The sequence below is a fragment of the Cervus canadensis genome, chromosome 24, assembly GCF_019320065.1.
Source record: "Cervus canadensis isolate Bull #8, Minnesota chromosome 24, ASM1932006v1, whole genome shotgun sequence".
In the NCBI taxonomy this organism is placed as follows: Eukaryota; Metazoa; Chordata; class Mammalia; order Artiodactyla; family Cervidae; genus Cervus; species Cervus canadensis.
The window spans coordinates 7732865-7745094 of record NC_057409.1 but is presented as its reverse complement, the minus strand read 5'-3'; the positions used below and the strand labels follow the sequence as shown (position 1 = coordinate 7745094).

The window sequence follows — 12230 nt, the reverse complement described above, 5'->3', positions numbered from 1 at the left end:
GGTTTGAAGAGGAAATCTTTCACTATTCCTCTATTAAGTCTGACTTTTCTGTGGATTCTCTGTCAGATTAAGGAAATTCCTTGCTATATATAGTTTGTACTTTTAAAAAATAAACATTTTAATAAGTACTAAATTTTATCAAGTACTTTTTCTGCATAAATTGAAATAATATCATAATTTTTCTCTTGTAGTCTATTATTGTGACAATTTGAATAGATTTTTTTGAATGTCCAATCTTCCATTCCTGAATTAAACTCAACTTGGTTATATGTATTTATCATATGTATTTATCATATTGCTGGATCTGGCATATTTTGTTTTAGCCTTTTATGACTATGTTTGAGAGAGACTGGCCTGAAAGACTCCTTCCTTTTGATGTTTTTGTTTCGTTTGACCTCAAAAGGCAAGCTGGGAAGTATATCCTCTTTTCTGTTTCCTGGAAGAATATATGTAAGACTGATGTTACATCTTCCCCAAATACTTAGAAGAGTTCATCAGAGAAGCCATCTTTGTGAGACAGTTTTTAATTATAGATATAAGACAATTCACATCTTGCATCACTTCTTGTAACAATTTTCTTACATGGTACTCTGTGTAAATTTATGCAATAGTGTTTTCAAATATATAAACATAAACATTTTCATAACATCCTCCCCAAATCATTTAAATGTAAGATCTGTAGTAATTCCCTTTCATTGCTAATATTGGTTATTACCTTCTTTTACTTACCTTGATTTTTCCTGTCAAGAATTCATCAGTTTTCTTATACTTTTCAAAGAACTTTTAGCTTTGCTAATCCTCTCCTAGTTGTTTTCTATTTCATAAAATTCTACTCTTTGAGTATCTCATTCCTTCTACTTTCTTGGGTTTAATTTGCTGATCTAACTAAATCCCTGAAGTGGATACTTTAAGGTTACCAATTTTTAGCTCTTCTTTTTTTCTAATATATGCATTTAGAGCTATAAATTTTCCTCTAAACAAAGCTCTGTGTGTGTATATGTGTGTGTGTGTATGTACACTCAGTTTTGTCAGACTCTTTATGGCCCCACACACTGTAGCCTGCCAGGCTCCTCTGTCCACAGAATTTTCCAGACAAGAATACCAGAATGGGTGGCCACTCCCTACTCCAGGGGATCTTCCCAACCCAGGGATTGAACCTGCATCTCTTGTGTCTCCTGCACTGGCAGGTGGATTCTTTACCACTAGCACCACCTGGGAAGCCCAAATGATAGCATATAAATTTAGAAGTGGTATATTTTCATCATGTTATTCTTCAACCCATGGATTATTCAGAAATACACTGCTTATTTTTCAAACATGTAGAAATTTTCTAGCTGTACTTTTGCTACCAATATCTAGCTTATTTTCTTTGTGGTTGATATGATACAAATTTCTTTTGGAAAATTTTTCAGATTTGCTTTATGGTTCAGCTTTATGGGCTTCCCTAGTGGCTCAGAATACCAGACCACCTGACCTGCCTCTTGAGAGATCTGTATGCAGATCAGGAAGGAACAGATAGAACTGGACAAGGAACAACAGACTGGTTCCAAATTGGGAAAGGAGTAAGTCAAGGCTGTACATTGTCACCCTGTTTATTTAACTTATATGCAGAGTACATCACGAGAAACACTGGGCTGGATAAAACACAAGATGGAATCAAGCTTGCCGGGAGAAATATCAATAACCTCAGATATGCAGATGACACCACCCTTATGGCAGCAAGTGAAGAAGGACTAAACAGCCTCTTGATGAAAGTGAGAAAGGAGAGTGAAAAAGTTGGATTAAAGCTCAACATTCTGAAAACTAAGATCATGGCATCTGGTCCCATCACTTCATGGCAAATAGATGGGGAAACAATGGAAACAGTGACAGACTATTTTTGGGGGCTCCAAAATCACTGCAGATGGTGACTGCAGCCATGAAATTAAGATGCTTGCTCCTTGGCAGAAAAGTTATGACCAACGTAGACAGCATATTAAAAAGCAGAGACATTACTTTGTCAACAAAGGTCCATCTAGTCAAGGCTATGGTTTTTCCAGTGGTCATGTATGGATCTGAGAGTTGGACTATAAAGGAAGCTGAGTGCCCAATAATTGATGCTTTTGAACTGTGGTGTTGGAGAAGACTCTTGAGAGTCCCTTGGACTGCAAGGAGATCCAATCTGTCCATCCTAAAGGAAATCAGTCCCGAGTGTTCATTGGAAGGCCTGAGGCTGAAGCTGAAACTCCAATACGTTGGCCACCTGATGTGAAGAACTGACTCACTGGAAAAGACCTTGATGCTGGGAAAGACTGAAGGTGGGAAAAGAAGGGGGTGACAGAGGATGAGACGGTTGGATGACATCACCGACTTAATGGACATGCAGGAGTTGGTGATGGATAGGGAGGCCTGCATGCTGCAGTTCATGGGGTCACAGAGTCAGACACGACTGAGCAACTGAACTGAACTGAACTGAACTGAACTGAGTGGCTCAGATAGCAAACAATCTGCAATGTGGGAGACCTGGGTCCAGTTCCTTGGTTGGGAAGATCCCCTCGAGAAGGGCATGGCAACCCACTCCAGTATTCTCACCTGGAGAATCCCCATGGACAGAGCCTGGCAGGCTGTAGTCCATGTGGTCACAAAGAGTCAGACATAACTGGGCGACTAAGCACACACACACATCAGTTTTACAGTCAATTTTGTGTTCCATGTGCATTTGAAAAACAAGGGTATATTCTGCAGTTTTGGGGCACTGTGAGATTAAATTTATAGTATCAGTGAGATTAAACTTGTTCACTGTCTTATTCAATTCTTCTACATTCTCACTGAATTTTTCTTTTTGGCAGATTCTAATAGTTACTAAAGGAGTCAGTTAAGATCTCCCACTAAGACTGTGGATTAGTTTATTTCTCTTTTAGCTCTGTCAATCTGGTTTATATATTTTGAGGGTGAAAGTGAAAGTTGCTCAGTCACGTCCGACTCTGTGATCCCATGGACTATACAGTCCATGGAATTCTCCAGGCCAGGGTAGTTAATTTATTTATAAATATAAATCTAGAGTTATTTTATTTTCCTGGTAGGTTGATCTTTTTAAATCATTCTGAAACATGTTTCATTATCTCTAGTAATGCTTCTTTCCTCAAAGTCTACTTTGTGCAATGTCTATATAGCTTTACCATCTTTCTGGTTAGTATTTACACTGTTACATTCAACTTTCCTGGGTCTGATGATCGGTCTGTCTATCTATCTGTGTGTATTTCAAATGTGTGTGAAGGGGGAGTATTTCTTCTTGTACATAAACAACTATTTTTAATCCTGTTAGCATATTTTGTTTTCTACTTGGGAGTATCTGAATCATTTACATCTGAACAAACTTTGGTTTAGAATTGCTATCATACATTTGTTTTCTATTAACCTATTCTTGTTCTCTTCTTTCTTGCCTTCTTTTGAATTTTAAAAAAAAATTATTATTCATTTCTCCCTCTACTCGTGTATTACACATCTTTTTGGCTAGAATGTTTCCTTGACTTACTAAAGCATAATTATAACTTTTACCATTTCCAGGATAATGGAAGAGCCCTAGAGCACTCTAACTGTATTTAATTGCCTTCCTGTCTCACATGGGTTTCCCTTGTGGCTCAGCTGGTAAAGAATCTGCCTGTAATGCAGGATACCTGGGTTCAGTCCCTAGGTTGGGAAGGTCCCCTGGAGAAGGGAAAGGCTACCCACTCCAGTATTCTGGCCTGGAGAATTCCATGGACTATACAGTCTGTGGGGTTGCAAAGAGTCAGACACGACTGAGTGACTTCACTTCAATCACATGCTACTATTGTTTTTTGTATTAATTTGACACATATTTTAAATTTCAGAAGTTATTACTGTTCTATACAGACAGTATTCATTTATACTTTATTATATTTACATGAATTTTTGGTTTCTCTTCCTTCCTACATCTCTGGGTATTCATTTGAAATCATTTTCCTTCTGCCTGAAAAGCTACTTTTAGTAGTATTTCATTTAGTATGAGTCTGCTAACATGAATGTTTGGTTTCTGTTTATTTGAAGATGTCTATTTTGCCATTACCATTTAAAATTCATAAATAAAAAACAATTAATCATTACTTTCCTATTTTTCAGTTGAAAAACTTGATGAACATGTTAACAGAACTGATTCTCAGAGCAGCCACAGGACATAGAGCAGATATTATCCTATCTTACAGATACTGAGATAAAGGAGAAGAGCATTTGCCTTTTCTCAACATCAAAGAAAGGAGATCTGACATCTTGGAATTTGACTTGTTACAACTCCCTGATATTATAAAGTGAATTGTAAATTTCACAGGCTCATAGAGGAGGCAGTAAGAAAAAGTTGACTGGTTAGCAAGTACATGATCCAGTGGATCTTCCTGACCCAGGAATCGAAACAGGGTCTCCTGCATAGCAAGTGGATTCTTTACCAACTGAGCTATCAGGGAAGCCCTTATATAGATCCAGGGCTGTAAACATAAGTGTCAAATCTTGAGGTAAAAATAAAATGCTTCAAAGCGCTTGCTTTCACTTTTGAAGATTCAATATGCTTCTGTCAAAAGCAGTGAATACAGAATAAATACACATTAGATACAAGGACTTGTTCTTTGATCAGATTACAATGAACAGGATCATGGTCTACAAGGAAGATAATACTGAATTCAAACACTGAAATAATGTCTCAAACGGCACTTGAGTGGCATGACCAGTCTGAGCAAGTATATGATCTCTGACCTGCTCTAAATAAATCCTTTTCCTGAATTAATTCTCAAAAGTATCCAAAAGAAAAATAAAATATCCTAAATTTACAAGGTTTATAATGTACAGTGTTTATATTTGTAGCTGTAAGGCACTAAAATTCAGAGGCTAACAGAACATTACAATTGCTGCCCTGTAATTTTTTTTCTTTTTTTAATTTTCTTTCTTCTTCTTTTTTTTTTTGTTGTTGTTTTCTTTTTTTTCCTGTTTTTTTTTTTTTCTTCTTGTTTATTTTTGCCCTGTAATTCTGGACTTAGCAAAATACCTGCAATGAAGCCAACTTGCTGTACTCAACCAGTGTTAGTGATTTTTCATAGTTAAGAATGTTGGAATAAAGGGTGTATTAATGAAAACAAAGAAGGATGAATTAGTTTGATACAATTTTTATGTAAGAATACAAGGAATGGATAACAATGAAAAATGAGGTAACGAGAACTAAAAAATGAGGTAACAAGAACTAAAGAACATCATTTAATAAACATAATAAAGTTTTGAAAACAAACCATCACAAAGGAATTTGAAATTGGTTAAGACGAAAATCTCAAGATTAACCACTAGAAGGCAGTAGCAGGCCATCAGAAAGTAACTCCCTTTTTGTTTAAGCTCCTTGTCTTCTTTAACTAGTAACAAGCACTATTATTCTCTAATACCCCTACTGTACTAATGCTGTATCTCTAAGAAGGTATTTCAAAAGTTCTCAATAAAAAATTACTAAGTACAACAGAGGCTATACAAATTATCTTTTAAATTTAATTGTGAAAAATCAAAATATTAACAAACACTCTCACAAACACACCAAGATCATAAGTGTGGGGAAATGAATACCTTCACGGTGGGACGATAAACTGGAATAGTCTTTGGAGAACAAAATCTTTTGACCTATTTGAAATCTAGCACAAGGATATCAGTGGCAGCATAGTTTGTCATAATGAAAAAACTTGAGGCAATCTAAATGTCTATCAGCAGCGAAATAGTTAACTAAAAACTCCATATTATGGAATATCAAGCAGCATTTCTTAAAGTGAGGTAGATCTACACTTCGAAATGGAAGTATTTCTACCATATAATACACGATAAAGACAACTGCTGTACACACACACACACACACACACACACACATAAATACACATTTAAGTACAATGTGTGTGCATAGAAAAAAGGAGGCAACATCCTAACTGCTGGGGAACAGGTTATGTGATGTGACTCACAAAGGGCACTGGAGTTTTATTAATTTCTGTACTATTTTAACTTCTTCAATAAGCATGCATTCACTCTATGAATTGTATAATGTGAATGAGTAAGAACAAGGCAGAAGGCATTAACTAAACAAGACAATTTCTGTTACAGAATTCCTTGCCTCCATCTAAAAATGGGAATTGGGACATTATGGAATATGCCTCTGAGGATATAGTGGCAGATTTCATCACTGCTAAATTCACTGACCTCTTAAGAATATTATAAACATCAACAGACTAACAAATTATCTATGAGTTACATTTGGGAGCTTAATAAATTATATAAATTAATGAAATCAAAGAATTTTAAAAAAACATGAGAGATCTGGGACAGGTCATACCTAACCCATCCATAAAAGTAATTACCCATTAATTTCTCCTTTAATGTTTCAAAAGAAAACACAGTTACTCTCGGTCACCTTAGACAAGTTACTAAAGAATTATTTGTTTTATCTATCTATGTTTCCTTTATTTTATTCTCTAAATCTTTTTTGTTTACTCTGTACCCTGATAAAAGCTTTGACCCTTCTGTTTCACTCGCCCAACTGCTAAGGCATCCAAACATCTAATCCCTTATGAAGTAGGTCTTAAAGGGCCTTAAAATTGTCCAAATACACTGAATTTTGTGAAATATTTAATATGTTTTTAAAACCAATCAAGGCTTGCCTACTCTAATTTACCATGTAAAATGAAAAACCAATTGATGTGTATGTAGGTTGTTGATTATTTGGGGGAATAAGGAGGTAGATCATTAAGGCTTATTTAAGGTATTTAATTGTACTAAACAGACAGATAAAAGGCCTGCAACAAATATATACAAGGGAGACCCCTTAAGCTCCAAGTGATGTGGAATACTGTTTTCTGAAATCTCATGGCAGTGTGGGGAGAAGCTGCTTGGCAACTGGAATTCTTATTTAGCAATAGGTAATTTAATATAAAAGGCCTTCTAAGTTATGCGCGGTATAATCTATTATATCGCTTGTTCTTATTGGTTATAGCATTCAAAGGACAGTACATGTAGGTGGCTACTTAAGACAGGAACAAATTGATAGGAAAATAGAATACAAAGTTATAATTAAGTGAGTCACTTTCTCCCCTAGTCTCCTCCCCCATTCCCATCCCTCAAAGCAGTGTTTTTTTTTTAAGCAGACACATTTTATTTCCCTCTCCTCTTTACCAAGCATCAAAAGAAATTCAACCACCCTCCAGTTTCCAACAGCCACACTGAGAAATAAAAACATTATGACTTTAACTTAGAGAGTTCATAGAAGAAATTCATAGAAGATGTTCAGCAAGAACATCTGGGTGTACAGAGAACAGCCACCTGCAGGAAGGAAGAGCAGAGCAGAGACACTGTCCATGGACAGGAGGGGCTCCAGTGAACTGTTTACTGAGCGTATGAGAGACTCATACAGAACCATTAGTCGGACAAAAAAAGACAATTACTAAGGAAAATTGCTCCCTAGCTGTGGCAGCTACTGAAACACATTTAATAGATGTAAGACAGGCCTGAGCACTAAAGTTTTTCCCTTCCCTATAGAAACACGATTTCATGCAGTGAATATTATTCCAGAAATCACTGAAATTCAATACTAAATTGTAAAATGCTGCAATTTAAAAATTTAATAGTAATTTTTAAAAGCCTGAATAGCTTGGAAATCTACCCATTGAAATAACAGAAGGAAATCGGCAAATGTGTCAACTTTTTAAATGTTTATTCTTGCTCAACTGGCACTGAGATATTTTTTCCCTTTGGTATTCTTGCTCATCTGCGGCCATAAACTCCACCCAAAGAACCCCACCCAAGCTATCAAACACTCTAAAATTATGATGGATTATAATGTCTTTAGGAATTGGCTCTTTGGTAATTACTGATACTTTTAATTAAACACTAATGCTCTCTCTATATAGTTTTTGGCAGAAAGAACAATGCTTAACATCCCAAAGAGAAGAAAAGGGGAGATGACTGAATGGTGTAGTTAAGACAAGGTTCATTCAATGGGACCTCTTTCAAAGAGATTTCCCTTTTACTATATGTAAGTTTGGTAAATGAAATGATAAGACAGTGTCTTTTAATAAATAAAAGAAGGAGGTAGCATCTGTACTACACAAACCACTCTCACCATGAAAATAGGACTTGAAGCGAAAACCTTAGTTTTAGGATACAGAGACCTTTGCAAGGCTGGTGTGTCCAAATGCTCTCTTAGAGCAACTCCAAAAACTGCTCATAAGGGTAATTAGCACAAAAATTCACCCAGGCTGACTTTAGGTTCCTGGCACCCAACAATAAACAAAAGCTTTAGTAATAGTTTAAATTAAGCTATATCAATCTATCCCAACCACTACAACCACCCAATCCATTGTTTCTGAGACACTGTAATTTTCTGTATAGCTGCCTTCATGGTAACTTCTCAGAAGAATATGTGAACAAATTCACTCAATAAACATTTAATCACACACCCACTTTATGCTAGGCACAGTTAATCAACAAGAAACAAAGAAAAAGAACAATTTAAGGACTTACTCTGGTTTATCATCAAATCTCCGATCAACTCTGAAAGCTAGTTTTTAATACTTTAAGGAACGGCCTCCAAAGTAATCATTTACAATCACTGTCATAATAGGGTTTTCTGATCTTTGTTCCTGTTTTTGTTTTGTTTTGGAGGTTTTCTGGGGGGTAGGTAGGAGGGACTGGTTCTACACTGCTAATTCAACCACTTGGGTTTTTTTTTTTTTACCTTCATTAGCCTCTGGCCTTGAATTCTTGATATATGCAGAGAATTTGGCAAAGATGTCCATTCCAGCAGTATTTGATTCTGGGTGTTTTGGTGAAAGCTTTAAGTACCTAAATGAAAAATGTAATAATGGATTATACAGCCTCCAAAGAGACATTTGCATAAATCCTCTCAATCAAACCATTGTGCTAGCAGTTACTAGACATCTTTTAACAGTTATTACTCTAAGAAATGCCATCATCAGTTTTCCACAGAATTTTTTAAGATGTGCTTTTTCCTTAGGAAACAAAGTTCTGCACAGTGCTTTTGTTCACATATTAATATTCTTGGCATCCAAAGGGCATCCGCACCCCATCTCCATTTTATAAATTAAAATGCTGGGAAAACAGTCTACTTGTTCAGAGAATGGTGCCAAGTCAATGGGCGTCTTAGTAAGCGAACTCTAGAGCAGAGCTGTCCAAAAGAACTTTCTGTGCTGATGGAAATATTACATATCTGAATTGTCCAATATGGTAGCCATTAGTGACTTGTGCCTATCCAAATAGGAATCTAAATTAATCATAATAAAGTTAAAACTCATTTCCTCAGTTGCACTAGCCACATTTCAACTGTAGCGCTTTCTCAGATAGGAATGCCAAAGAGACATCTTTGGTATGCCATGCACCGAGCCAGCCGTGCACAACAGTACCACAGAACCGTGGCAGTAGGAAAAGAATCTAGACTGGCCAAATTTAGGTCAAGGACAAAACAGCAGGAGGCCGATCATTCACTTTAGCCCCACACTCAGGATTTTCCACAACTTCCATACACGAAATACTTGTAAGGGTGACACCAAGCAAGAGAAAAATAAGACATTGGAATTTTGCTAACAAGTGCTCTGTTGTGTTATTACAAAGTCTTTCTACTTTGAGAAGAGACATTTCATGACACAACAGCTTTTTTAAAAAGACATACACACGTGTATTTTATATACTCAAATTTCAACACATATACTTAATTTTTATTTCTTCCTTAAATTAGAAAACACACGTGAAAAAGCCCAATTCTTTACTTTTCCCTTCAGTAGAGTTTGCAGCAACTCCAAGGAGCCAGGACTAGAGAAATTCAGACTCTTAGCACCACTTTAGGAAAGATTGATCTTTTCTTAAAAGCCCTGCAAAACTTCCCTGGAAAATGGACTGGGGCAGTAAAACTACAGAAAAAAAATCTTACATTGAACTAGTTATTCAGATTTATTCATGCATTTTAAGATGCTTTCTTACCACTTTTCTTTAAACTAAAAATGAAAAATTTTTAGGGAAAAAATTTAGTCCAGTTGCAAGTTGTAGTTTCAGGCTAGTTTTTATATTCATATTTTTTATGTTTACCATTTTAAATTCAAGAAAAGATATCTTCTAAACTAGACATAGTACTATACTGGGAAGGAAAATATAAAATATATATTAAATACCTATATGCTCAAGTTATTTCCTTTTTAATATCTATTTTTAAGCTTAAAAGGTTCTTTATAATTAGAAGTTATAGTAACTACATAATGAGTTTTTCAGTGAATGATTACAGTAAATAAATTTCACCTGAGTGTATGTATATGCATATTATATGTGTGTGTGATGTGTGTGTTTATATATACACATATATAACATGTTTTTTTTCCTATTAACTACAGGAAACTTTATTATCTCTCTCTCTTTCCCTCCGCCCCCTACCTGAGCTGAAACAGTTAATTCCAGCTTCAACATCCCTGGATTTCCCTTGACTATGAAAATAACCAGCCTGTAGTTTAAATATTTCCACCACTTATAATACAGTACCTTCATTGACTCATTCCAAAGAAAATATAGTGCAAGGAACAAAAACGCCTCTTCAGTACACCTATGTCTTCCTCTAGCCAAGTTTCCAAATTTATTCTTCTATTCCCCAACCAATATTTAAGAGTACCTACTTTTTCTAATGAAGTAAACTTCATAATTCTCAAAGTAACTTATAAGGAAGTAGATTTGAATTATAGATTATTTACATATTCATTTTATGCATATATTGACTTATTCTAATAATTAGGTATCTACTATGTGTCAGAAGTTGTACTAGGTACTGGGGTTATAAAGACGAACACACAGAATCATACTTACCAGAGACCTATTTTAATGAGCAGGTAAAAATGTAGGACTTGCAATCAGTGTATCCTTTATTACATGGAAACAGATACTATTACAACTGTTTAAAAAAACAAAAACTACTGTTCTCTAAAACATGCCCTATTCTTCTCCAAGACAAACAATTAAACTTGTATTATTAATTTAATGCACACAATAATATAGGTACAAGAGACCACTCAACCTAAATCTCTCAATTTGCTAAGAGGAAATTATATTCCAAAAAACTTACATAGTTATCCCAAATCATTGGACTTATTAAAAGTATCATCAAACTCACATCTCCTGTCCCCAAGTCCAGTGTTGTTGTTTTTATTACAGATCAAGTTCAAAAAGATAAATCAAATTCTAAACCATTAGGTCCAAAATCAGTTGTCAACTTTTTTGCATTTCCCCCAAACACTGGATTTTAATAATTCATTAGTAGTAGTTTTGGCAAACTGCTTGATTAAGCAATACTTTTCAACTATTATGAACATTTACTTTAACATTTAACAAAACAAAAGTAAATGATTAATAAAAGGCTATGTGTCAACCACAGAACAGACACGCACATCCAGGGCACTGAGACTTTACGATCAGTCCTTTATTACATCCTGTATCACATCACTGACTAGTATTTATGGTAGACTAGCTAAGAATAATTCCATCCTTTAAGAAAGATCTCAGACATTTTCTCCTTTCTTGTGTTAATGTGAGAATAAAGTGTGGTTATACAAGTCTATTAAATTATTCCTGTAAATTCATTCCTGTAAGTTTCATTGTTATTTCTCTTAAAAAAAAAAAAAAGAGAGAAAGAGAAAAGGCTTAACAACAGTTTATAGAACTTTTCTCCAAAATTATCTATCTTCCTCTATCCTTCTCTCCTTTTTTTTTTTTTTTTTTTTTTTACCTTCTCTCCTTTTATCAGTAAGTTGGCCAAGTATACAAGCCTGCTTCAGTTAAAAATCCAAATTTCAAAGTTTTTTAAAAGCTTTTGGTGGGGGTGGGGGTGGGGGGTGGCAAAGTAGTTCCTTCTTTCAAGCAAGGGGGAAACTGAAAAAAAAAATACCCCAGAAGAGAAGACAGCTTCTCCGTTAAAACCTATAGTTACTTAGACTAGCAAAAGCTCCTTGATTTTAGCTTTTCATCAGTCTCTAAATTCTAAACAACTCTAAAATAGCTTATATTTGTCATGATTAAATTAGAAATGCTCACATAAAAACCCCTCTGTTCTCAGTCATCAAATGCCAAAAACATGTTATTAGAAATGCTGGATTCTGGTTCACCAGCTTATACAACTCTTCTGCCTTTTCTCCTCCTCCTACCTGGAAACAAGGCTTACAATCAGTGTGAATAGG

General features: G+C 35.2%; 1 protein-coding gene across 1 annotated transcript in view; it reads right to left on the bottom strand.

The window, feature by feature from the left end:
* The window catches only part of CLIC4 (chloride intracellular channel 4), a 69531-nt gene that overhangs the window by 3803 nt on the left and 53498 nt on the right, over positions 1-12230 (bottom strand). The window contains exon 4 of the mRNA XM_043444725.1: positions 8741-8847. Within this exon, the coding sequence (XP_043300660.1) occupies positions 8741-8847 (107 nt within the window). The remainder of the gene's footprint in view (positions 1-8740; positions 8848-12230) is intronic.